At 38.6% G+C, this 27,745-nt stretch overlaps 2 protein-coding genes and 2 long non-coding RNA genes across 9 annotated transcripts in view; 2 read left to right on the top strand and 2 right to left on the bottom strand.

The window, feature by feature from the left end:
* The window catches only part of LOC5506544 (gamma-aminobutyric acid type B receptor subunit 2-like), a 48,127-nt gene that overhangs the window by 16,352 nt on the left and 4,030 nt on the right, over positions 1-27,745 (top strand). For all 5 annotated transcript variants that reach the window (XM_048724793.1, XM_048724790.1, XM_048724794.1 and 2 more), the window contains 6 exons: positions 762-986; positions 25,317-25,380; positions 25,458-25,541; positions 26,342-26,492; positions 27,025-27,154; positions 27,468-27,575. In XM_048724793.1, coding sequence (XP_048580750.1) covers positions 762-986; positions 25,317-25,380; positions 25,458-25,541; positions 26,342-26,492; positions 27,025-27,154; positions 27,468-27,575 — 762 coding nt within the window. The remainder of the gene's footprint in view (positions 1-761; positions 987-25,316; positions 25,381-25,457; positions 25,542-26,341; positions 26,493-27,024; positions 27,155-27,467; positions 27,576-27,745) is intronic.
* LOC116614201 lies at positions 4,740-7,237 on the bottom strand. Its single transcript, XR_007307208.1, has 2 exons — positions 6,951-7,237; positions 4,740-6,290 (listed from the first exon to the last, which is right to left on the bottom strand). It is a non-coding gene; the product is annotated as an uncharacterized LOC116614201 (long non-coding RNA).
* LOC116614197 (glycine-rich RNA-binding protein blt801) lies at positions 13,475-15,549 on the bottom strand. The gene is made up of 4 exons (XM_032374944.2): positions 15,378-15,549; positions 14,836-14,942; positions 14,429-14,683; positions 13,475-13,768 (listed from the first exon to the last, which is right to left on the bottom strand). The coding sequence occupies exons 1-3, from the start codon at positions 15,469-15,471 to the stop codon at positions 14,429-14,431; spliced, it is 456 nt and encodes a 151-aa protein (XP_032230835.1). The 5' UTR covers positions 15,472-15,549; the 3' UTR covers positions 13,475-13,768.
* On the top strand, positions 19,979-23,971 carry LOC116614199. 2 transcript variants are annotated; one of them, XR_004294414.2, is made up of 5 exons: positions 19,979-20,592; positions 21,170-21,230; positions 21,669-21,888; positions 23,052-23,117; positions 23,612-23,971. It is a non-coding gene; the product is annotated as an uncharacterized LOC116614199 (long non-coding RNA). The 2 variants fall into 2 exon arrangements; XR_004294413.2 differs by having other exon boundaries at positions 19,979-21,230.

The raw sequence follows: 27,745 nt of genomic DNA on the forward strand, positions 1-27,745 counted from the left end.
CGTGCTCTGACTAAAAAAACACAATCTCAGTGTTGAATCGTTCTATTGAATTGTACTAACTGTACAGCATTAAAACCATACTGTACAAACGATAACAGATTTGTTTGATAATGAGGGAATCATAAAGAAAATTATAGCCTTAGCTTTGCGCTAGTTTCCTTAGTATTTGCCAAAATGTAACAGTTCGCCGGTAAAAAGCCGCCATTTCAAAACAAAAAGGCTAGTTTAACCGCGCGGTACTGAAACTAGTCTTGCGTTTTTCATCACTGGCAGCCTAACACTTATCTACAATGTAAATTTCTATAATTCCTAGTTTTGGTACTAACATTTTTACTAACCCTACCCCTGCGGTTCGCATGTGGCTGTTTTTCAAACTTGGTGGAATTTGATTTGAACTTGATTGAAAGTCTATCATGTGTGTTCTGGAATATCTAGAGATTCATAAGCTTTTGTTTTACTATCAGTTCGAGAAGGGTAGAGATTTCACACGAAACATCGTTTGCTAAGTATTCAATTTTATTGACTCCCAGTTCTCATTTAAAACAGCAGTACCTCCGTCTCAAAGTGTGAATCGCGCGTTCTTATAAGATCCTAACTGCTTATACTGAAACTCCGGAATTCCCCATAGTTTCTTGTACTGGCAACTGGCTCACTTGTAACTAAGGGTTACTTATAACTAGGGGCTATTTTAAGGCATTGGGGGTTATTTATAGTCAAGTATTGTTCTGATCGTACTTTTCGCATTAATTATTTCCTAACAGACCGTTAAGCGGTTCTTTGAAGAGTATGACAATAAGGTTCCTGCTGCACTAAGAGATGAGCACGCAGGTTATGCTTACGACGCGGTGTGGACCATGGCACTAGCCCTGAACCGTAGCATTGCCAGGAATCCTGGCCTAAGATTGGACTTGCTGCCTTATGGTGACAACAGTACGAACCATGTCATGATACAAGAGCTGGCTCTGATGAACTTCACGGGTGTAACGGTGAGAGCTGTAAATACTTGGATACCTGGCCTGATCAGACTTGTACAGTAGAATCCGCCACGGTTCCCCTCTGTCTAGTCAGGCTGATAATGAAACATGTGTTCGCGTTGGTCGCGTTTTTTATTTGCTTAATCAAATATTCGCCTCTTGTGGCCTCAGACAGGGGTATTCGGTCGTCCGATGGATCCATCCGCCGACCGGAATCTATCGGACTCCGGTGGATTCCGGTCGCGAAAATGGGGCCTATTGGTGTCGGGCGATGAGACCGTAAATTTATTATTAAAATACTTATTATGGCACATCGTTCAACCGGATGCGAAATTGTTTACAGCTAAAGAGAACCTACAACATCTTTGATTTCTTTTGAAAAAACTCCCTATTGCCCTTTGAGCCCGTGCTGTTACGCGAGTTTATGCTAGACAAAACAACATAATATTAGTATGTTGCCTTTTTAGAATGTCTTATTAAATCGTACTCCTTCGCGAGTATTTGAACGACAAGATAACAATAATATTAGTATGCTTACGACGAAAGAACATTGGTGTTTTATCTCGTTTTTTAAGAATGTCTTATTGAACCGTGCTCTTTCGCGAGTACTCGAAACGAAAAAGATTATAATATTGGTATGTTGCCTCGTGTTTTAAGAATGCTCTATGAAATGGCCGTGTTCCCAGAGTCCGGTCAGGATTCCGGTCCCGAAAATCGGGTCCACTGGTGTGGGTAATGACACACACATAAAAATACTTATATACTTATCGTTCAAGCGGATGCAAAATATGCGAATTTGTTTACAGCTAAAAGGAACGCATAACATCTCTTGATTACTTCAAAAAACTCGTCTACAAGCTGAATCGCTTACAATGTCATTGGAAAAAAACTTGTTGCAAAGTATGAGCAGCGAGGCAACTCTGAAGAGGTAGCTGAAGCCAAAGCAACAAATGACCTTGTTCCCAACTATCGAAAAGAGCTAAGAAAAGTCCTTTTTGAACATCTAAAGTGGATGCGTACTTTACGGAAGGATCCAACTTTCAAGAAAATCATAGATACGCAAAAAATCTTATGGACAACGACGGGTTTGACTGGAGTGAAGCGACAGAATCGGCGATAAATAAGAGAAAATTCCTGCTGTCAAAGATGTTCAGGGAGCAGCCGATTCCTCAGCAAGCAGATGTCCCAACTTGGAATAAACCATTTTACAATCGTAGTTGAACTTTTTGACCGGGGAAAAAGCCGTTTCAAAGAATAACTTTATGTAATCTAGAGTGAATTAGCATGCTGCAGGATTTGACAGCATATATTCAATAGACATGTAAACAAAAGAGAGAAAAAAGAGCCTTTAGAAGAGTCCTTTAGAAAGCCAGGCGATAAATACCATAATCAAAGTACATAAACTTTATTATAGTCTAGAGCCCTAAATATGGATACCCTATATCAGGTTCTCTAGTTTATGTATAGGTTTACTTTTGTATTAACCTTATTAATTTGTATGATGAGCGTTGTTGTAATATTGAACTAGTTTAACCAAACTGTTTACTTTCTTTGAAGAATTACAAAAGTAGTAAAATATTTTCATCGTTTGTCAGTTTAGGCACTAAAGAAACATTTTTTATGGGTATTAAAATTCGAAATGGTAATTATTAATTCAATTCGAAGGTTTTCTATTCCAACAGCTATTCAGTTGCGACCGTATGATTTTTTTACGCTCTTTGCGTGACCCATGATCGAGCACCATGTATTAGCATAACAAGATCAAATACTGAGATGACAAGACCGTAAACAAAAAGACGGGCTAATCTTATAATTTATTAAGACAATAAATAACACATCTTTATGAAATAGAAAACGAGCGTTTTTTCGTCAATATATACAGCATCTTCTTTTTCTCTACTTCCTCCACTACGTCGCATCGCTTTCCCTATCATTCAATCAGATACTTTTTTTCACGGTTCTTTTCTTTGAGTCTAACTGTGACTTGAGACCACGTTTGGTAGTAATATTAGTCCAGTCAATCTGTGGTTTCAGGTGGAACTAATTGCAATAGAATTTCTCTCAACGGATTTTAGTCCCCAAAAATCCCTTTGGTGGAACATCCTGAGATTTGTTATTTTTCAATTTCGGAGCAAAACCACAGGGTACCCGCGTCCGTAAAACGGAAAAATAATAAAATACACGTCTAAATCAGTACATTTGAAAGACCATTGGTCAAAGTCAATTAAATACCCAGTTTGGATATCGAAACAAAGCAAATTGCTCCTGTTTTATATCTTTTTCCAATATTTCTGTAATCCAAAAACCACAGGGTACCCGCGTCGAAAACACTAAACAAATTTGAAAATTCAATCAAGCCTGAATCAGAAAATTTCAAAGGACATTGGACAAAAATTACTAAAGACACAAATTCTAGTATCGAAATAAAGCAACTTGTCCATGTTTCATTTCTATTTTGAATATTTTCTCCACAAATGTATTTCTGCATCCTCGCGTCAGTTACTGAAATTTGTATAGAAAGCAAACTTACATGTGACAGCAACTCAGTAGCTAGGGTTGTTATAGAAGGAATGGCCTCTCGTCGCCTCCCAGTGACTTCCCCGGGGTCCCTCAAGGAAGCCTAAATAGGCCCCCTTCTATTTAGGACCTACATCAAAGATCTAGCAGACGCCACAGACAAAGACACACCGCCATATACTCAGACGACACAAGGCTATACCGAAGAATCTCTTCGATAAAGGACTGTGAAGCTCTTCAGGATGACCTGACAAGTCTAACAAGTGGAGCGATGAAACAAATATAGACTTTAACGCTACCAAGTGTTAATTAAGTCTTGACAGTCTATCACGGAAGAAATCGCCTAAACTGGTGGACTATCTGCTTGGCGCCACAAGTCTTCAGCGCATCAACAGTTAAAAAGATCTCGGGGCACAATATCGGGCAATCTCACATAGGACACCCACATTCTATTTGTGGTGTCCAAGGCCAACAGAATGCTTGGTCTGCTCAAGAGGACATGTGTCCTCTTACAGATACAGGGTTAGGCGTACTCTATACCTGTCCCTTGTCAAGTCGCAACTATGTTTCGCCACTGAAGTCTGGTCCCCCGGCAGCGTAAGACTTAAAATGTCCTCCTAGAAAGAGTTAAAAGCTAGCCACCCGTTGAATTCTAAGATCCAAGATCGGGGACTTGAGCTATAAAGAGCGACTTCTAAAACTCGATCTACTACCCTTGGTCTACGACTGAGAGGTGAAAGACCTAATCTTTTTTTTAGTGTAACTAACTAGTGTATCTTCGAAATGACCGACCTGAATGTTCAACTTTTTGTCACTTTTGTAAATCATAATCGTACTCGTAACCTGACCCCAACCTTAACTTTATCTCCGGCTCTTTGCAGAACAACTACGTTCCAAGCATCTTATTTCAATCGTATTGCAAAACCATAGAATCTAGTATGTAACTTAATTCAGTTCAATACGTTCTCTGGCGGAGCCAGCATTGAAAGAATTTTTTTCAATGAGATTAAAAAAAGCAATTTTTACTGCCATGTTATTATGAATTGTATTGGCCCCTCCAAATGGATCAAGCAAGCACTCATTCAATAATATTAAATATGCAGTATGAAAGTACTAATCCTGGTGTAAAAAAGGCTGTCAAAATTTAAGTTGCCTTAGTTGATGACAATGTTTTTCAAGAGTCTAATGGTCAATTCTTACTTGTTCCACTATGCATATTTTTTTTATCAAAACAGCATAATAACAATCTTTGACCTTGTAAAGAATATATTAAGGATGTAACAGCATTTCAAAGATTTAGATGCCATTCTGTAGTTTCCATGTACTGCAACTGATTATTCAGAAAATTATTCAAAATGTGTTGAAATTAATACATATTAGTGCACCCACCCTTTGGCCAGTTGTTTTTAGAAACCCTGGATCCACCCATACTAGCTACTCAAAAATGAATGCAATGGAGGAAAATACTAAATTACTTAAAGTTCTTTAATTTCAAACCAAACCATGTTCATTGAGTTATGTTTGGGGTAGAGAGGAATAAATAAACAAATAAACAGAAAGTCAATGGGGAGTTGAAAGGGAGAAATGTGACTCTATTTGAAAAAATGTGAATCTACTTTTAAAAAATATATAACAAAAATGCAATAAGAGCTTGACTGAGCACTTTCCTAACATTTTCCCCTTTCCCTATTAGCTTTAGGTTTGATATAAAACTGTTTTCTTTATGGATTTATTATTGAAAAAGCACAAGTTTGTTATTATCTTTATATAATTTATTAAATAAGTACCTTGCCCTAATGAAAACCCTTTTATAGAAGTTCCATTCATGTACACTACTACACTAGCACTAGGTACATTCTGACCTGTAGTATTTTGGGAAAACGAACTCCACATGGAGAAAGACGGCCACTCGATGAGTCAGCAAACTACAACAACTTTATCCGCAAAGCATCATGGGTATTAATACATTACACTGCTTTCCCCTAAAAGGAGGAGTTAACTATACCCTGAACACAACTACTTCAAGCCATCTTGAATTCTTGATTCACAACGCGAAGGGAAATACACTTCAAATTTTGGTAGGAAACACTTCAATTCTTCCCCAAAACCGTCTTCCGCACCAGCTAGGGTTTCTCGTGCGACTTCGTGCACGTAGAAAAGAAACAAACTCGTCGCCAAATGTAGTATTTTGGGAAAACGAACTCCACATGGAGAAAGACGACCACTCGATGAGTCGGCAAACTACAACAACTTTATTCGCAAAGCATCATGACCAGCTTTGCCCTTGCAAAGAAACAAATAATGGATTAAACAGCATTCAAAATATAGAATGATATAGTTAGATACACTTCAGGTGCCACTTACTAGTACTAATTAAAAAAAAATCCTTGATATTACTGATAAGTGCTAAATGAAAATGTATAATTTAAAACCTAACCTATTTTAATTTATTCAGGGTGCAGAGGGGAAACAGCAAATAATTATCAATTGCATATAAAAATAGTCAATAGAGAGAGAAAAAAGAAACTGGGACTATATTTTTGATAAATACTTTAACAGTATTGCAACAACTTGATTGAGCACTCTCCTATCATTTCCCCTTTCCTCATTATCTTCAGGTTGATAAAAAATGTTTTACAGATTTACAGTATCATTGACACAAAGTATCTTGCTCTAAAAACCTTATTACACTTATACTGCTGTACCAAAGTAAGAAAGCCCGGCTACATTTGCCTATTCTTATGTCTTCCAACCTTTAGCATCAAGCATGACCCTCAGGTAGTCCTTGGTTGGTTTAACCTAAATAAAAGTGAAAACAATTAACTTGGGTATTTGTTTTTCTTTCAAATTAATATTTTTATCATCCCATTTAAAACCTTACTAATTTTCCATAACTATTTAAATAAAAATAAACGATGAAAAAATTATCTTGTAACTGTAAAGTATTTATGATAATGTTGAAAAAGTTGTTGTATCTTCAAAAAGACTAAATACACAGGATATAAAGACAAGAAAGATCTTCTTTACCAATATATGACAGGATTATATTTGTCAGCCTTTATTAAATATCTCAACGCTGTCAATAAAGTAAAGAGAGAACGAAGAATATCAAAGGATGTTGTTATGCTCAAATTGCTTGTTAGACCACCAATTCTCAGTTTTAATGCTCGGTTACTGTAAGCTGAGTTGCATTATACCAAGATAAATTAATATACATAAACAAAATAAGACTAAAACAGTACATTATAATAATTTATACAGCTCTATTTCGAAACTAAGGTCTTAAAAGTAATGAGCGGTGTGTGCTGGAAGGCTGTTCCAATCTGGAATAGTGTTGGGGGAAAATGAAAACTTGTAAACATCTGTACTCTAAAAACATATGTATAAATCGAACAAGCTAAGTGTCATTGATACAGTAGCTAGACTACTACGTATTTCTGCCGTTAAATTCTTACTTACCGTGAGGAATATACGCCTGAATTTATAGAACTTGAAAGTAAGTATTTACGAATTTAACATTTTCATGGCGATTGTCAGTTTAATAAAAGCCATTCAAGTGCCAAAATTATAAACCAATCAGAATTCAAGTAGATGGTATTTTAGCCAATCAAAACAAGGATAGATGACATTGATATGTCATCTTGACGTCATACTAAAGCTGGTACGGTGTTTTAGTTTGAGCGATTGGTTTTGGCACAACAATAAATGAAAAAAAAATGTCATATTCAAAATACAAATCATCGTCAAAAACTCACCTTGGCAGTGTTGTTTTTTTGTCGCTTTGTTTGTCGCCTAGTGGTTGTGTTCGCTTTTTGTTGTAAACCGTGATCTTTTTGCTAGCAAGGAACCCGTTAACACAAGTGAATGATTTTTAAAGCTTAAAACAGACATAAATCCAAGGCCTTTTTCTCTCAGGATCTCCTTACATAGATATAGACGTGAGTGAATATAGAATGGTGAAAAAGTGTAGAGCCTCTCTTCTTAGTCTTCTTTTCAGCTGCTGCTGCTGCCACGGGCGGGAATTTCCATCGGCTCGTACTTCAGACAAATGTTTCCTCAAAAACTTCAGCCCATTTGAATCCGCTTATTTTCTCATTAATTACTATTTTCAAGCTGCCTTTTTTCTGTGAACATACGAACTTTGCTGCACAAAGCGAGGCGGTAAAAACACACAACAGCGTAAGATCGAGTGGGGCCTGGGAGTTGCACGATTGACTGGATGGATGGATGGTGACACACAGGGTACCCGCGCGATGACCACCAAAACCAAGTCGCATAGCTATACCATATTTCTATACCTATGGAGCTCCGCGCTGGCTCCGCCATAAATATTTCCTGAAGAATCATTATTAGACCCTGCTTGCCAATGTTTTCAACGTAGACTTACCCTGGTCCATCGCACGGATCTGTGACTGCCACCACAATTTTTTTATATTCATGTTATTTCCAATTTGTTTGTTTGAAGGGTACGTCCTGCATGGACCCTGTGCCTGTTTACGTATGACCCCCCATTAGTCATCTTTGTTGTCTAATAAAGCTATTGAAGACAATTCTAGTAATCAGTAACACTTTTGTGTTTTTTTGAGGTTTTAAACCCAGCCTAAAGAAAGCAAATGCAATCCAATTTATGCATTTGCACCGCACCATTTCTAGCTGTAGTGCGACGTTAGGAAATTGTAAAGGTCAGACTTGTAACAATTCTGGACTAATCGAGCTAGAGCTAGACTTTCAGTTTTATTAGAAGTGTAAGTAGTTTTCTTTGGCTGGTGTAAAACCTCAAGAAACTACAAAAGCGTTCCAGATTACTGCTGTATTACATGTATTGAATAGGCTACCTACTGAGCTGATGTCACATATAAGTTTATTTTCTAGACAAATTTCAGTCACTGACGCGAGTGCGAAAAATGCAGAAATACATTTGTGGAGAAAATATTTGAAATGGAAATAAAACATGGAAAAGTTGTTTTATTTCGATTCTAAAATTGTGTCTTTAATCATTTTTGGCCAATGACCTTTTTAAATGTACCGATTCAGACTTGTATTTTCAATTTTTTCAGGGTTTTCGGCGCGGGTACCCTGTGGTTTTTGGAATACAGAAATATTGTGAAAAAACGGGGCAATTTGCTTTGTTTCGATATCCAAACATTGTCTTTAATCAACATTGACCAATGGCCTTTTCAATGTACTGATTGAGACGTGTATTTTTTTCCGTTTTAACGACGCGGGTATCCTGTGGTTTTGCTCCGAAATGGAAAAATCACATATTTCAAGATGTTCCACCATAAGGATTTTTGGGGACTTTTAGTATGTTAACTAGGTTGTATCACTTGTTCAAAATCCGCTGAGAGAAATTCTATTGCAATAAGTTCCTTGGGCCGTGAAAAATTCATAGATTGACTGGACTATATAGGCAGGTTTTGTTTAACGTTCATCGGCTGCATTGGCCTACGGAACTGAATAGCCGTCCTTCGACGGCCGTCGGAATAGAATAGATGCGACGGCCGTCGGAACTGAATAGCCGTCGGAATAGAATAGATGTGACGGCCGTCGGAATAGAATAGATGCGAAGGCCGTCGGAATAGAATAACCGTCAATGATTGGCCGTCGGAACTGAACGTAAGATAATGTATTCCAGCGCAAAAACCAGGCTAATTCCATACATACCCTACTACTGTTGATAATATAGTTCTTGTATATATGATCAATGAGAACAGGTGTGTTTTGTGGAAGCCAGAATTACCTAGCCTAGTTTGGGTGCCCGGTCACCATCAGCACTGGCATAGAAACTTCAATACTACGCTCTTTGAGATCAAAAGAAACAGCGTTACCACCTCTCTATGAAGAATGTCCTCAGGTTGTACTTGTTTTAGCTAGTCTTCGATTTGGCTAGTCTTCTAATTGTTAGGTTAGTCCAGTCAAATACTGGGACATCATCAGTAATACCTGGACTACTACAGGGTTCGTACAATTTTCCACAAATGAAATTCAAGGACTTTTAAGGACTTTTTCAATGACTTTTTGTAGAAATTCAAGGACTAGTGAAACGATAAATTCATAGAGACAATAGAGGGCAAATATACTTTTCCAAGTCTTACCAAAGCTTTTATCAATTGTACATTGTTTATTTTCAATACGAAAATAGACTGTTATTAAACAGTGATTTCAAGCAAACGTTCGCCTACAGATTTTCCACTTTGGGTAAATTTTCAAAACTTACTTTTTTCAAAGCCTTTTGCTTTTCCTTTAGCACAGATTCGCAGTGCAATTGACTTAGTGAGAAGGCCTAGTTGTGCCCTTTGAACAGTTTCACTTGTTCTCTAGCTCTTCTTGGCATTTTCGCTTACAGCTTACAACAATCTTCTCCTTGGCCCTTCTCTTCATGACATTGGATCTAATGTTTCCTCCCTTGACTTGCCGCATCTAGCAGCGCCTTACTTATATCTAGATCAGCAAGCCCACGATTGTGAACGACTTTATAAGTTTCTTTATTAAGGTTTTCAACTGATATTTACAGAGAAGTCTTTTTCGACTCTTGCCTGACCATGAGAGAGTGTCAACAGATACAAATACAACTCTTCCAGGCTAGATGCTGTAAGAAGAATCCAGTCAGAATCAAGGAAATAATATTGGGCACACGTATAACAACAACTCATAATTCAGAAGGTGAATTCTAGGGGATGAAGCGTTTCTGGTCCTTTATAAAGCACTGTAGGAGAGACAGCAGCATGGATTTAGAGCACTACGATCATGCGAAACACAGCTTCCTGGTTTTATACACTCGTTGGTGGACAATATGCCTGAAGGTATCAGATCGACGTTTTGGTGATGGATTTCAGTAAAGCATTTGACAAGGGAAATCACCGACTCCTTGTATCAAAGTTAAAGCACTATGGCGTTTGTGTTAAAACCAATCAGTGGACTAAGTCCTTCCCATCTACAAGGAAGCAGAAGGTGGTGTTTGACGGGGAATAATCTGAAATTGTAGACGTCCTCTCTGGGGTACCCGAAGTATCTGTATTGGGCCCATGTCCTCTATTACATTAGCGATCTCCCAGACAATCTGACTTCCTCCGTGAGACTCTTTGCAGATGATACCATCGTATATTTAACCATCAAGTCTACCGAGGATGCCTTCACTTTGCAACAGGACCTAGACAAATTAGCCATGTGGGAGAAACAATGGAGCATGGAGTTTCACCCAGCTAGCAAAAACCTACACACAATACTTTTCACGGCAAAACCATGTGTGCTGTCGACTCGGCAAAATATCTTGGGATCACCCTAACATCAGACTTGAGATGGATAAGCATATAAACAACATCTGCAACAAAGCAAGCAGCACCCTCGGTTTCCTTCGGCGTAACCTGAGAATAGGCTCCCCCAAGCAAAAGACGTCTGCTTACCTCGCTGTAGTGCGTCAATACCGGGAGTATGTGTGTACTGTATGGGACCCATTCACAAAGACAAACATTAGAATAGAGATCGCGCAGCAAGGTTTGCGCTTCATCGCTACGACAGAACAGCAAGTGTGAGTGAGATGCTCAATTATCTGGGTTGGTCCTCACTAGAAATCCGAAGAGAGCAAGGCTCCTGATGTTCTACAAGATACACCATGGCCTTGTTGTCACTGATGGCCTGCCAACAGTCCCGCCGATGTACAGAATAAGCAGGCATATGAATAGCCAAAGCTACAAAGTGCCACCTTCAAGAACCAACTATCACAAAAAAAATTGTTCTTCCCGCGGATTATCAGGGATTGGAACTGTCTACCGGAACTAACTGCAAGGGCGGCCAGTCTTAACGCTTTTGAGAAAGCAAGCGAACTATTATTGCATTGACTTATGTAACTTTACTTATTATATTTTTGTTATTATCGTTTTTGTTGAAATTATGATACCTCATAAGAATCTTCGCATAGAAGGAGATGGGGTTATATGGAAGAAGAAGTACGCACCCAGCCTGTCCAGCTTGTGGCGAATGGTCAATCCGAGAAATAGTTCCGGGAGGACAAGAAGGCCTTTTTCGAAAATCAGAGAAAACGAGATCTTGCTTTTCTTAAGAACCAGAACGAGAAGTCGAATCTCTAAAATTCTAGCCTGCTTGCAGGCGGTACTCGGTGTTATCCGAGGATGGTTTCCGTGTTATCATCGCGGAAAACCCTCCCCGTTCGATGATCGGGCGCCATATTGTATTCTAAGCCGCACGGTTCCTGGAGGCGAGCGCAAAAACAAATCGAGATGTATCCAAGGAACCACCTCTCTTGTAGTTAAAATTCAAGAAGATCGTCTTCTTGGCTTGCTCAGCTTACTCCACAAATTCCGTGTACTGGAGCACCAGGAGATCACAATCTCCTATCTTCACATGCTTTCAGCCCACCGTCGTCATCAGCAACAGCTAGAACATGGCGAAACACACTTCCTTTCACTGTACAATCTGCTCTGCGTATGATCTATGCTGATCCTGTTTCTGGACATGGATTTTACATGATTTATCTTGTCAATAATTATACAAAGAAACAGCTCGCAAACCATATATTTGGCTACAATTTGCTATTAATCTTCACTCCAATAAGATTTACTTTTGTTTCTTTAATCAAATATTTTTCAAGGACTGATAATAAGAATTCGAGCACTTTCCAGACCTTGAATCTCAAATTTTAAAATTCAAGCAATTTCAAGGTTTTCAAGGACTTGTACGAACCCTGTACTATAACTCATTATCATATAATTCCGGCAGTACCAGACATAGCTGGCATTCTCATTAGCAGATTAAACAGAATTCTTACAAAGAACATATGCCCCCCCCCCCCCCCCCAAGCTATTACAGGGGACGACCCCGAAGTTGGCCCCTCCGCAAACAAAAAATTCTAGCTACAACCTTCAGTAAGACCTAGACAATGTGCTACTTGGATGTCTTTAGCTCTACTTGGACTAGTTTGCTTCTTGGAAACCATTAGTACTACCTGGACTAGTGCTATCGACATGGAAAAACCCTGAATATTCGCCCTTCGAAGAGATGGAGAAAGAAGATACAATTTCTTACAACGGCCATAATTTCATTTTATTCCGGTCTAAGTTTCACTTTTCAAAACACATATCGCATTTGATATTTTGTTTGATATTACTCACTTAGTAATTAGGGGAATTTTCCGCCTTATTTGATGTGAAATGAGCTTATTGGAAACATCAAGTCATGTTTTCCCGTCATATCAGTACTATCTAGACCTGTGCTACTGGTTTTCACTGCTTTCAGTTCTATTTCAATTGTATAATTGGGATGCACTGTAGAGAGAAGATTGCCGGGAAAATAAGGTTCAAGAAAACAAAAAAAAGATCGGGAGGCAGACAGACGGGCAAGAAAACATCCTCCCCTCACAATGTTTCCATACTGTATGAAACGTTTCCCAGTAAGACTTAAACAAAATAGTTAAAAGCTTTGGAAGTTAAAATTTATTAGTTGAAGCTTTTAAACCATTCCCTTACATCTTGGCTAATAAGTGGGAGGGGGCACATATCTAATACTATCTAATACATTAAAATGTATTAGTGAAGTTCTTATTTAAAGAAGAGGCGCTTACATCTGTGTGGCCCATTATACACCTATTGACTGTCCAAATCACGCTAAATTCCCTTGTTGAACAAAAGTTCTGAGGTTTAAAGGAGAACCAAACCTGTTTTTAATGTAAACAAAAAAAAAAACGACTTTACCAATGCACTCATAGAGGGAATAAGTTACCATGCCAAGCAAAAAAAAAATGAAAGAAAAAGGAATCCCAAAGTTTGTCATAAAAAAACTTTTAAGACTACTCATAATCAACAGCTTTTGCAAATGCTTGAAAAAAAAAATGGGGAAAATTAAAAAACTAGACAGTAATGAATCAGGAGGCTTCTTGATGAAGAAGAGTTCTTGATGAAGTAACAAATCAACCTTGAATACATATCAAATCATATGTGCATACCTGCTCTTTACAAGAGACAAACGAGTAGAAGTGGTATTTTTAATGGTATTAATCACGAATGTAACTTTTTAGCTATAAATTGTCAAAATTATCAAAGCCATATTCAAAACAAAAGTCAGCTGGACATTTTAACTATATCCCCTGAGGGCTATATGCCTTCAGGAGCCTGCATGAGACTTTGTCTGTATCCTGGGAACATGTGTACGGTTGGGTAGGCTCAATTCACTGGCTCAGTATCACACAGGTTTGTATCTCTGGGATCAGGTATCAAGCAAGGGACGGTAACCAGTGCAGTAGCCATGTGAATATGAGTCACATCCTTTGCAAATAAAAAAGAAGGGTCTGGTGTTAGGAAGAACATACAACTGTGATCTATAGTGTCTTTTTGTCATCTCTGCATTGTGGCCAATATTCAGAGTTCATTGTTTGAGTGAAACCAAGGCAAGTCAATTCACCAGATAAAAGTTTGCAGTTTGAAATGTTGGGTGTATGTGACATCCCTTCACATGCAGGCCTAGATCACTGACTGAGAACAACAGATGATTCAAAATGATGAATGACATGTTTCCCTTGACCTCAAAAATGATGCCAGGTAGCTACGTCTATTCAGAGATATGTCTAGGCCAGTTAAAAATAAACTTTCCGGTGAATTTCTATGCAATTGGATTTACTAAAAGAATGAAAGACACATAAATACAGTCACTGCAAGAAAGAAACTTTATTTATTAGACCAAATAATATAAATAATTTACAAAAATATAGTCAGGAAGAATATAAGATGGGAGTTATTCAAATGAAAGGTAACAAATGGAGTGAATTGTGGGTGACAAAGCCATCAACCAAACAAGTTTGGGTGTCTCTGTCAGCGACCACTGCAGCTTTCACAATTTTATAAACATATATATTTGCAACCATTTACATTTGATGAGAGTAGAGGATTTGTATCTAAAAAAACAGGGAATTGTATACATTACCATACCTAGTAATATGAATTCCTGTCATAGCCACCACCCTTGCTACCACCTCCATAGTCGCGTCTGCCACCGCCATAGCCACCACCACCACCACGGCCGCCACCATATCCACCTCCTCCACGGCCACCACCGTAGCCCCCTCTGCTGCTGCCACCATAGCCGCCACCACCACTTCTGTAGCCACCTCCTTGGCTTCCTCCTCCTCCACGCTCATTACGGTTTTGTGCCTTGTTTACTTTCATGGGACGTCCATCTAAATCCTAAAACAATAATAGGGTATTTCAGTGTGAAATGCTAATAAAGTGATTAAAAATAGCTGTGAATAAAAATAGCTGTCGTAAACTGGGCACACACCACATCTAGAGCGAGGGATACGGTTTGTATTTCACAGACATGCACATAGTGCCCTGACCTGTCCGTCAAATTCTTTAATGGCTTTATCCGCGTCTTCTTCGCTTCCAAATGTGACAAATCCGAATCCTCTAGGTCTCCCGGTCTCCCTGTCTGTTATTACTCTGACTGAAAGAAGGAGTTAAGAGCCATTTCACACAAATAACACATCGGCTTCACTCGCAACAAAGCACAATGGGATTGAGGAAACAAGGCACTTGACGTTGGCTGTCTTCCACATTTGTGGGGACGTGAATCGACATCGTATTCGTTTTTTTTTTTTTTTTTTTTTTAAGACGCTTTAGACGCTTTAAAAGACGCTTTGCAGAAATCTTTGTGTTGTAAACACTGTAAGATCAAACCTTATTCGACGGGTAAATGAAAAGAAACACGAAACTTTAAAGGGAATGATCTTGATGCTTTGGTTAATATTTGAATAAATTCGATCTACGATTGTCTTTTCATGAAAAAAAATGCCCAACTGCACGATTGACATGACACGAGGCATTCTCCAGAGGCGTAAGATGTCGAGCACTAAATCGCATTTCTTCCGTCTTTACTCACCATCTACAACGTTACAATCATGGAACTTTTCCTCTAGGGCTTGCTCGTCGACACTGTAAGAAAGATTTCCGATGTAGCATCTGTGTTCGGCCATTTCGAGATCAAAGTGAGAGTATTTTAGCAAACAACTGAGTACGGTGAAGGCTAGAGCGAGAGAGAACGAAAAGATGCTCTTACTCAATATATGGGGGCGCCCGGCAGCTACAACAGGGGTGCTCATACTCAGGCCCGCTCGTCCAAGAACAAACAGACTTGAAAACTTCCCCAAAAATGTGTTGGACAACCCTCGCGAATTTTGTGCGTCGTCTTGCTCGCAAGGCTTGACTCCATATGGTACGGTGATTGACCTTTCTACGCCTTCACTTTATCATCCATATTATAATTTTTCCGCATCCCTTGCATTTCAAAATACATTTGAAAATACACCTTGCTCTGATTGGCTTATTTTAACAATGGAGAACACGAATCTTGCTATAAAAGTGTATCAGATGGGGAGAGGGGAGAGAGGATGGGCGAGGCGGACGCGCCGAACATTCAGGCTATAATTGCCCACTAATAATATCCCTGCTGTAATAGTACAACGTGCGCTTCCGTGGCCATGATAATGAAGTTTAGGCATTTAGCATGCAAAAAGCGCAGTTTCGAGTTGATACACACTTTCGGGAGAGAAACTCAAACAGCATCAGTGTCAGCGTCCATGTTGTCATCCTTGAAAACTAGCAAGTGTGAAAAAAGCACTTATTTCCATTGGCTGAATCGGGGAAGCCAATGCGGTATGTTCTATTAAATTTTATCAAGAGACCATGATGTAAGAGAACGAATCCCCGCACAGGCTTACCAACCTCACAGTCAGTCTTAGTCAATCCCAGTAACTAGCTCGAATATTTTTACGATTGATCACATCCTGAAATTGTCCTATAATTGTCTTATATCCTAGAATAAAGGTCACAAACTCTCATTGCTTTGTGATTTGTATTTATTCACAATAAGCGGTATTTCTAACGTTTGAGCAGTTGAGGGATTCCGCGTTACTATATACCTACTAGCTTACCGGTCCGGTACGAGTGCTGTCGTTGTAATATTTGTCACTACAGGTCAGTGATGAGTAGACCCGATTTCTAGCTTAGCTCTTATGGTCACTTCTCTATTCTCAAGTTTATGTAATGTCCTTGTATCTATTGTACATCTATTCAATAATTTTCTTGTTAACCCATAAAAGTTGAAAATAAAAACGGTAGCAATAGCTACTTAGAGGCATTACTTTAAAACAGTCTCTCTTCCTTAGAAAAAAATGTCTGTCTGTTATTGTTCCATCAAATGTGCATGTGTGTATCAAATATATTTTCGGCAAGGTTCCCTTCTCTTCCAAGTTTTATCAATGTCACTCAAGAATCGAGCATTAGAAACTGATCATCAGGAGAATGTTTTTCACTACATGAAGCACCGGAAACAATAAACAATAACAAAAAATAGGCAGCTGCACTGCATAGTGTGAGATACGTGAACTTATTAACGAATGAAGAGTAAAGATACTTAAGTTTTATCACAGCAATATTTTTTATTTTATCTTTTCACTATTTAATTACTCGATATATTTAAGGTTTTGTGGAAAGGGCTTTGCTTTTCTTCAATTTTTTACTTGTGTTCAATATAGGCAGTTGATATAATCTATCTAGAAACAGAAATATTAACTGTATTGGAAGAAAGGTTCTTTTTCAAAGTCTGGCAGCATCAAAATAAAACAGTGCTGTTACAGGTCTGGTACTGTTAGCTATCCATGTAGTATTTGTGGCTTTTTCTATGCAATGCTGGGCAACATCATCAGATACTGCATGCTCAATTAGCCATCTCTATTTGATTTGGAATTTGTGTCTTTGTATGCACAATGTTGGGGATCAATGGAGGGGATCAAATTTATCATAAACAACAATGTTCAGTTGTTCGTGTTCAGTTTGTCACAAAACAGCATTTTCACTTTGTATTGACCATGTAGTGTATTAGTGGTTAAATATGCTTCAAATGCATCATAAACAGCTGGGGTCACCCAGTCCGATCCCTGGCCTGTCTTTTTTATATGTATTCTCTGTTCCCAACATTTCCATAAGCAGTTCATTTCTTTAATAGCTCCTCTTGTCCTTCGAAGACTATAATAATTGAAACTTCCATTAAGGGCGTCACCTCTTTAATGCCTGAATGAAAAGAGGGAACATTGGAACAAAAATGCACAAAAAATACAACTTAAGGATACCTATCTTTACTAATATGCTCGGGGAACTACAACATTGGCTCTAAATAACTGTTTGATTTAATTTCATACTATGGAAACTAGTAGTACCCAAATTGGCAGTTCAGGATGGAAACACAGATACAAATTTTACTACTCTATTAATTTAAATATATAAGATATGTCATTCTGATGATTGACAACTAAGAAAAATAGGTTTGTGATCAGAGAAAGATGTTTTTCTCACATGTAACAAACTTATCTGGAATATTTGTGTGCATATGGTCTATACATGTTCTATTACCTGTATTGTATTGTATACATCTATTCAATATCTGTAATTATGATTGCTAAGAAATTAAAGAAATTGTAGTTATAGACAGTTATATCAATGTCAGAGTGAATTTAACAAAACTCTCACTTGAAAGACCTACATGTATTACTTTTGTGGTAAACATTTGATTCCTCAAATTAAGCAATTCATCAGTGTGGCAGTAAACATGTGTGACCCAAAAATATTTTGTAGAATAAAATGGAAAACAGAAATGATAAGGCGACTCGATAATGCAAAGGTTCTATCAAAACAGTCTACTAACCACCCACAATAAAATCAAATTAGAAATCTGTGCATACTAATAATTAATTAAAGTTACTTTCATGCTGTAGGCTTAGTTCCAAGATAATGAGACTCAAGAAAATATACCTCACTTCTGTATATAATTTATATTTGTTGTATTTCTCTCCCTAATAAGAAGCTAATCAATCGGGGTTTCAGTCTGCTCGGTTCTAGCAGGTAATAGCTTAACTGTCATTTTTGTTCCTATTCAGTAGTAATCAAAGAAAATCTTAAGCTGGTAGAAACAAGCAATAAACGATACATCCTAACCTACCTTAAGGAGCTTCGTTATATTTGAAGATGCTTTTCCTTCCAATAAAACTGCCAATATTGTCCTTGCGATTAATGACCGCCATCTTGGTCTTGTTTTTTATGCGCATGCGCACTTACTATTGCAACCGCGCAAAGCAGGCTGGTCACACTTCAAAGTCCCGGTGGCCCATGATGTCGTCCGTGAAAGCTATTTTTAGATTGCACGAGCTTGTCAATCATAGCATCCATGTATGGTTCGTTTCGCCATATTTGGTTATGGGCACCTCGCAAGCTAGTTCATTTTCATAAACAAACTTTTTCCCTCTGCACTTCTTTACTTCGTTCGCTACCTGTATTTTTAATCTTTTTCGCTGCTCCTCGTAGCTCCATGATCGCAATGCTCTACTCGTAGGATGGTGTCCAGGTATCTGTTAAGTTATCTAAATGTTATATAAATAATTGAACGGGAAGTTGTCGGGGAGATGGCGAATTTGGAGTTCATCCAAGATTCATCGGGCTGACGTCCTAAAAATTCTTCTTTTTCTCTGCAATTCTGTAAGTTAGAATACCTAGGCATTATCAGAGTCTATGTTATGTATTTTAATACAAGAAGGCCTTTATTTTTCTTTGATTTACGATATTTTTAGATGAATGAACTTCAATTCTTCACGCAAACGTTCAAAAATCATGTCACTCAAGAAACCCTTGTCACTGGAATAAGATTTACTTCATTCTAAAGACTTTCAAGCTTTTATTTGTAAAATACCTGTCTTAATAACCACAATATCGGTGTGAATATAATGGTATTAAGTTTTGGATGTATCTTTTTCATTTAAAATGGAATTGGAAGGGAATGATTCGCAAATTGTTGTTTTAATTTGCGAATCAGCGCTGTGAAAACTTTTACTGGGAAAGTTGATCCCTGCGCCTAAAATATAACATGAGTATCAGGTCCTCCTATATTTCTATCGCGCCGGCGATAGAAAAATAAAAATAAAAATCGCCTGATACTCAGGCTACCTAAAATCACGCACTCTATGCATTTCAATGCCTTAAATGTCCGAGAAACGGTTGATTGGAGAAAGCCTATTGTATGAAAGATCATTATATTTAAAAAGAAAGGTATTTTCAGTCAAAAAGATTTCCATAACAGCCGGTTCACATCACTCAGGATGTGATCGCGCGTAAGACTCTAGTCCAGACCTGGGACTCGACATTCCGGCTCGCGTGCAAAGAGAGTCCCAGGTCTGGCGCCCGTTTCTCGAAACATCCGAGAATTCTCGGGCCCGAAAACTTTATTTTGCAGTTTTGCCCAAAATTTCGCATGTTTTACTTTTTGAGAACCGCTTTCATGTTTTAGAACAGTTTGAACTTCCTTTTGGTTCATATTCCAAATGATTTCGCTCAATAGGGCTATTTTCGAAGTTTTGTGAAGCCAGAAAGTTACCCGAAAAGTCTCGGGTGACTGCGAAGTCCCGAGAACTTTCTTAATATTTAAGCCATGTGAATTTCAGGCCCGAGAAGTTCGGGAAAAATCAAAATATATAAATCTATTAAGGGAATCATCCTTTACATGAATCTTTGTGGTAAAATGCGATATTTGACGATATTGCAACACATTTAGATACCATAAATTTTATAGAAATTAGCCAGCTTTTCAAATTTAAGGAATCAATCGTTTTCGGGCCCGAGAATTGTCGGGTGTTTTGAGAAACGAGCCCCTGGACTAGTAAGATTTTCTCCGTTCAAAGTTCTTTTTCTTTGAGTATTTCGCCTAATACTGTTAAAGAGAAATGTATACCTTTGAGATTTAGGATTTGTTTGGTGAACATTTACTTAAAAAGGTAAAAGAGATTGCGAGAAGGTAAATTTCAAGGCCAGATCGGAGAAATTCGCCATGCGAGAAAAAAAAAAGCACATTGTTTCGGGTGTGCTATTCCTGGACAGCCATTTTAAGCTTTTTTATTGGAGGATTCGGAGGTCAAGCGATGCTGGAAATGATAATTACCACTGTGGTATAGTACAAGAGCGGACGCAATACTTACAATTTGAGTTCAGTGAACCACAACTATGGCACGAAGTTTTGGTTGAAGCAACGATGCGTGTTGCATGCGAAAATGCAGGTAGGTTATAGTATACTATCAGTCGCCCTTTTTTCCTTGTATTAGTTGTTTGCTATCGTATACCAATTCCCTTCCCTCTGTGTTTCGTGAAATTCAAATACACAAAAAATATGGCGGCCTCGATATTTACTCCCTATTCAGACTGCCCACACACATGGACTTGAAATTATTTCACATTTTGCGAACTTTGTACAATTGTGACTTATATATATTAAACTCTCATCTATTATACAATAATACTCTTTAGAACTATTACAGCAGTTTGCTGATGTATTAATTTAAATTTACAACTTTCCGTTCCCTATTTTTTGTGTCACGAAGAAAAATTCAAGCAAAGGAACATAGTTGTTCAATCCCGTCTATCTACAATTTACTCTTCTGTTATTCTTGCCAGAAATCGGGCTCTCAGTTTTGACTTAATGTCATTTGAAGTATATGATTGCTCTCCATCATCGTTGTCATCATCACAGTCATCGTTGTCATCATCCACTTCCTCCTCCTCATGTATATCATCTGCAGCCTCGTTCAGCAACCCTTTATTTAAAGTTGACCCTAGTTTCTCTATTTTATCTAACAGATGAGAAACACAAATCCTGCAGCTACCATCATGGCATTGATCGTGGAAGGAATGACCACAGGTAAGCACCCTGGTTAGCTTGGTTGTGCTGTAGCTCTGCAGGTAACTTCATCACACTGATTGGTTGGGTCAGGCTCCTCATTCTCCCATGCATAGCCTAGCTGAAGACTTCTCTGGTCTATTGTTGCATCAAATGTGGGCAGATAGTAAGGCTGTTAGAGGACAAGGAAAAAAGGATTTAGTTATATTGATGACACAGGGGGGATTTCGTTATTAAATTCCCCTGCAACCGAGGATGATTTAAGAAAATTTAGAAAAAGGCAAAGTTCTAAATTTTCCTCATCATTAATGAATGTAGGAAATTTTGAACCATCTATTGTTTTGAAGGGAACTCCGCTTTCCTAAGAAAACAAAAGAATCTGAGGTGATCATAGTATTATTTTAAATTTTAAAAAAATGTTAACATGCAAGATTACCTGGAACTTCTTTCTTCCCTTAGGGAGTTTGCATGCGCTCTCGGCTGTTTTCCAGATGTCAGCAAACCTGTCTATTATAAACTCTGCGGCTTTACCACAAAGGACTGTGTAGTTTCTGCGGCCTGGCCGGTGCTGTATGATTGGGACGAATGACTGCTGGAAAGTGGTTTCAAATCTGGTTGCGTTTAGCACCTTGGCAACATTGCTTACTTGAGTAGCAGAAAACCAAGGCTCAATCTCAATGTGAGTATAAATGATATATTTATTGATTAGAATAATATCTGATACTGCATTTTAGGTGTAAATGAACACCTAAACCATTTTGTTAGATATGTTTAAAAGGGAAAGACAACCACAGTTGTTTATAAGTGTTAATTATACAGATACCTTCTTAGTACAGAATGGAAGATCTCTACTTTCTTCTCAGTCAGGGAGTTAAGAACTTCTTCTGTCTGTCGTAAACAGACCAGGTGCTCTTTGTGGTGTGACATGTCACTTATTTGCGAGAGTGTAACTTTATCATAATGCTGCCGGCAATGCATGATAAACATGATAGAAATTCTTATTAAGGCCTCCTCATACTCTTTAATATTTCCCTTTCGGAAGACAACAGGGTAAAAAAAGAAAACCAGTGGTACTATTTCATCCAAAACATGGAACAATGCCCTATACTCGGTTGCCTTATATGATGGGCCAAATTGCTTAAGTATGGCTTCTCTGATTAGGAGCCATTCTTCAAAACAAGAAGTGATGAGGGTGCTTACCCTATATGGCTTTGGTTTCTTAGGCAAAACCTTTTTTGCTCCAAAAATAAATCTATAAAGAGGCTCGAAAAAATAAAACGGTAAATCGCAGTAACATTCTGTTGGGCATTGTATGACATGTGAAAGGGCCCTTGCCATGGTACCAGGGAGAGTTGATACTTCGGGTGAATTTCTGGTTGCCACTGAAAATTTATATAATAAAAAAAACAGAAAGGACCTAAGTAAAACTGTTAAAACCAGAATTTAAAAATAACATTGCAAGATTTTATCGTATTAGAACCTTTGCTATCATTTTCTTCTGGAAATAGAAGGTGCGCCATTCACCTGTCGTCACTACAATGTTCTCTTTGAGATATGCTTCTAGGGGTGGGGACTCCTCAACCATGTGGTGCCATGCCTCGCGATAACACTTCAGCCCTTTCAGTGATCTCTCCTCCTCATCCACTAAGGTCACTGTTGTAAGTGTGTCGCGCTCACGCCGGGCTGGACTTGTATTGCACCTGAAAAACATTTTTAGCTATAAACATTTGCATTTACAGCCTTTTGCAGGCTAGATAGACTATCAAAATTAAAAGTATTCCACATAAATATTTTAAAATGTTAGTCATATACACAATGTTTATTAGATTTTTTTTACCGTAGATGTCCCACACACTCATCTGCATTGTCCATGTTGAAGTCTTGGTAAGCTGGGGGACAGAGTGTAAGGTAACTGCTGCTCAGGTAGCTAGTGGCATACTGTCGAAAGTATGTTATCACCTTGGCTGTATCAATAATATAAATTGTTTATATTTCTAATTTTTTTATATTTGATCTTGCATTTGTTATTTCAATATGATGGACATTTTGTCTTCATTTACCCCAAAATCATGCAAAATATTCCAGGGGCACACAATTCAGAAAAGGCTCTCATCTCATCTGGGTCATACAGTGGTGGCTTGTCTTCACTGTAGTAGCTCATCAGAGCCTTTGAGAAGTCTTGCGTTAGATCTTGAAAAGACTTGTCTAGAATGATAATTGAAATGTTGTTAAGATATTTTATTGGCTATTAATTGATACCCTTCATCCCTTGATTCATCTGGGCCTGGAAAGTTGTATTGATAATAAGAATAGTGTAAAGAGATTTTATTGGCTTTTAATTCATACCCTTCCCCCTAATCTACCTTGCTTTAACTGCTCTATTTTTTCCTCTTTATCCTCAGGCTACAAAACCTCTGGGCCTGGAACTTGGGTGTGAACCCTCTGCAAACATCAAGGATATTTTATAATATTTAAAGTGTTGGATCATTTGAAAATAGCTGTATTTGGCTGTGACATAATCCCTAAAAAAAAATTTTTTTTTTCTTCTGCAACAATGATGTGTAATTTATCCCCTAACCAGTCTTGCCTTGATATCTTTATTTTTTTTGCTCTAGAAATTTTATGACACTGTTTAGTAAGAAACTATTTAAATAAATTAGAATAATTAGAAAATATGTATTTGTATTAATCAGTGTTATTTCGCTTCATTGATATATATATATATTTTTTTGCTATCTCTCTCAATAAATGTGTTACCTTTCTTAGTGTAGTGGTGTGTAGAGGGGGTGCTCCATGACTTTTTGATTTTGATCTGCTTCCCCCAGGTGTAGAGTACAGATAAATGCACCGCCTTCATTGCCTTCTCCACGCATCCCATCAAACAGTCCACAGAAGCGTTTAGGGCACCGCATAAAACTTCCATTTCAGGCACGTTCTTTTAACGGGTAGCAACATGTTTTCTGCGCTTCCCTCGACTTTTTTTGTAAATGGTAAAAACAAACAATTTTTTTAGTTTCCGACGATATTCCACATCGCCTCGCTTCAAATTCATTTGGCTCGCATAACTTTCCCGAGCACTTCACTCCATTTCTTGTACGGGATGAGAAGACGCACAATTTTTCTGAAGACATTACAGCTATTAAAATTGTCTAGACAAAACGACACCCGGGTACCCGCGACTGCAGGGAAGTAATTTCAATAATTCGCGGGAAAATAGCGCAGCGCGCGTGTGACCTTCATTGTCGCGCCATTTAAGAGAGTCGGGACGAAAGCTAGACTTTGCTTACACTTTGCAAAAAGTCGCATCAATTTAAAAAAAGTTTATATTTTGTTTGCTGTTGCTCGCTGATTGCTGGGGGAATTCTCCGCCTTATTTGATTTGAAGGGAGCTTATTTGAAGTATTTTCTTGAACAAGGTCGGTGGGTAAGTGTTGTCAGTTAGACTCGTGATTCGGGCCAAAATAACGCCTTTGTTTAGTTTGTTGTAGTAATCTAAAACAAGGTTTATTCACACCCTCAGATCCCCGTGCTACAGAGTACCAGTACAACAGTTTGAATCGTTCTTTATTGAAATAATGCAGCAAATCGATTGTTCAAATGCACGTCAACAAACACACTTCGGCAGCCATATTGGATTTCATTTGAAATCTCTTCTTAGTGCGCATGCGCAAGGTTTTTCCGTCATGTCCGTGTTGCTAGGATACGTGGGCGCTAGCTAATCAGAGGCGTATCTAAAAATAACTGCTTGTTTTAAAAAAAGCTTTCACGGACGACGTCAACGGAACATACCCTAATATGGGGGATTCGTTCTCTCACATCATGGTCTCTTGATTTTGTAAATGGAATATTAAACTTTGTTTTTTGATGGTAATTTCGAGATTTTAACACATTACGCCATTTCTAATGTCCAATGAAAACAAAAACAAAGGTGGGACTGACAATGGCACTTCAATCATTTATTTGTCACATCCTGCTACGAGATGTTGTAGGGCTCATTTGCATGGAGTGATTTAAATGTTAAATCTGTGAGCTTGAAGATGTGTTCTTGCTACATTCCCACAAGTGCATCTTTAATACTAACCATACTTTGCCTTGGTATTTGGACAGGGCCCGGTGGCGTTCACGAGCACTGGGGATCGTATCGGCGACACAAACATCTTTCAACTGATTGGTAGGGTCTTCAAAACCCTTAACACTTGGTGTTCTTCGTGCTCTTGATAAATGTTGACTTCGATGTTTTCTTCTCAGACGGAAAAAAGGTTCCAGTTGCCTTGTACCAGAGCTATCTTGGGACCATTAACTGGACAGGGTACAACACTATCATCTGGCCAGGTGAATATTCCCAGTGATACCACCTGTGTCCTTTATGAGGGTTGTGTCGAGACATACCGACAACCGAAAAAGGTTCCGGTTTGTAGCACTCCTCTTACGAGAATGTTATAGATACAGTGTGTGTCAGGCTGAACTCCAGAATACCCGTCCAATTATTCGGTTTTTCCTTGTATTGGCTTTTTATTGTACTGACTCGTTCTTCGAAATCGAGGTGTGAAGTCCCATTTAGTTAGGAATTTTGAAGTTGCTCCGCTTGTTATAGGAAAAGTCAAAACAGAATTCCAAAAAGTGTCCGTAATGATGGCAATGCAGTAAACCCCTACTAGCGGACACTTGTTAGTGGCAGCTCTTCTTGAGCCCGGCACACACGGTGAAGAAAATTCACGCGTGCACTTTGCTCGCTGCCTCGCGAGGCCAGCTCACAGTGAGCGGCCGTATATCGAACAAAATTACGTCTCGCGAGCAACTGAGGTAAACTTCTCTCCTGCTTGAACTGTGAGTTTTTTGGCCTCGCGAGGCAGCGAGCAAAGTGCACGCGTGAAATTTTCTTCACCGTGTGTGCCGGGCTCAAGAAGAGCTGCCACTAACAAGTGTCCGCTAGTAGGGGTTAACTGCATTGCCATCTACTGCATCTTATTAGTATCAGCTTCTGCTATTGCTGATAATTGTCCAAATGTTGATTATTATGTTGATGATAATGACTTGATGATAATAACAATAAAGATATTTATGATAGTGATGTAATACTGATGTTCGCTCAAAAATAATTATCCATTAATTTATATCATCTCTATCGTTAGGTGGATCTCCTCCGTCGGACCGCATCAGACGTGCTTACCAGCTGCAGTCCGTCTCCGTCGTTCTGTTCGTCTTCATGAGCGTCATATCGCTTGCATGTATCTGTGCATCGCTCTTCTTCCTTTGGTTCAACACCAAATATAAAGCCATCAGGTAAACAGTTCAGACAAAGGCTGAGAATAAAGGGTGAAAGACTTATCAATCCACCAAAGACCTGTTAACACCGAATTTTCACTTTTTAAATTTCTTGTGGAAGTTCTTAATGGAAGAATCATCACTAAACTGTTATTTACGTTGTTGGTATGACCGGGGCGACGCATGGACGGCGCATGGCATCAGAGGTTGACGCTTCAGAGCTGAGTAACCCGATCCTCGGGGACCCAGGGCAACGCGGAGATCAGGGACACAGGAAGCGCGCGCGGCGTACGTTCGCTTCTCCACATCGCCCTGTGTCCATGAGGCAACGCATTCTCAAAAGTGCTAGAGAGCTGTTTTCTGTGCCTTGCGATTGACAGAACTGGTTTCGTCTAGAGAAATAATATTTATTCGCTATTCAGAACTTATCCAGAGCGAGACTAATTTGGTGCATTTATTCTTGTGTACTTCACGCCTTAGGTTCTCCTTTCTATCTTGTTTGAGATATTTTCCAACATTATTATTTGTAAATGCGGTCTTTTTTTAACAGGTTCATTAAGATGTCGAGTCCAAACCTCAACAACGCCATGATCTTCGGCTGCGTGCTCAATTACGTGTCTGTTCTGCTGTTTGGCTTGGATGGCGGGCTGCTCACAAGGGGTCACGATATCGCCTGTGCGGTAGGCTCTTTTCCTATTTTTTTTTCCTTTCATATATTTCTTTTATTTCTTCGCATTTCTTTCTCTATTTCGTCTTCCCTTGTTTTTCTTCTTTTTATTCTCCTTGTTTGTTTGTCTCTTTAATTGTTTTTCTTTCGAATCATGTCTATTTTATTTCTAGATATTTCTTCTTGTTTTTATTTCTTTCTTTCATTTTTCTGTCTTTCTTTTTCTACTTTTTACAAAGAAGGAGAAAACTAATCTGTGCCGGAGAGCAGTATAATGTTGACTAGAATACAGCTCTAATCCGAAAGACACTGTATTACCCTTTCAGAGTCGGACATGGATGCTCTCCCTGGGCTTTTCCCTCGCGTACGGCTCCATGTTCTCCAAAACCTGGCGGGTGCACACAATCTTCACCAACCGAAAGCTAAGACGCAAGGTAACGTGCCGTGTTTTGTACCGAGTTTGTGTGGTGTGTGTTGTACCGAGTTTGTGTGATTTGTTTTGTACCGTGTTTTGTACCGAGTTTGTGTGGTGTGTGTTGTACCGAGTTTGTGTGATTTGTTTTGTACCGAGTTTGTGTGATGTGTTTTTTTGCCGAGTATTTGT

This window comes from Nematostella vectensis, chromosome 3 (genome assembly GCF_932526225.1).
Source record: "Nematostella vectensis chromosome 3, jaNemVect1.1, whole genome shotgun sequence".
NCBI lineage: Eukaryota > Metazoa > Cnidaria > Anthozoa > Actiniaria > Edwardsiidae > Nematostella > Nematostella vectensis.

Bases quoted from the DNA above. Each gene is read 5' to 3' on its own strand.
- LOC116614197 (XM_032374944.2), bottom strand. From the start codon at position 15,471: ATGGCCGAACACAGATGCTACATCGGAAATCTTTCTTACAGTGTCGAC. The intron at 14,943-15,377 runs GTGAGTAAAGAC...TCCTTCTTTCAG, and splicing joins TGATTGTAACGTTGTAGATG to TCAGAGTAATAACAGACAGG. The intron at 14,684-14,835 runs GTCAGGGCACTA...TTATTGTTTTAG, and splicing joins TTAAAGAATTTGACGGACAG to GATTTAGATGGACGTCCCAT.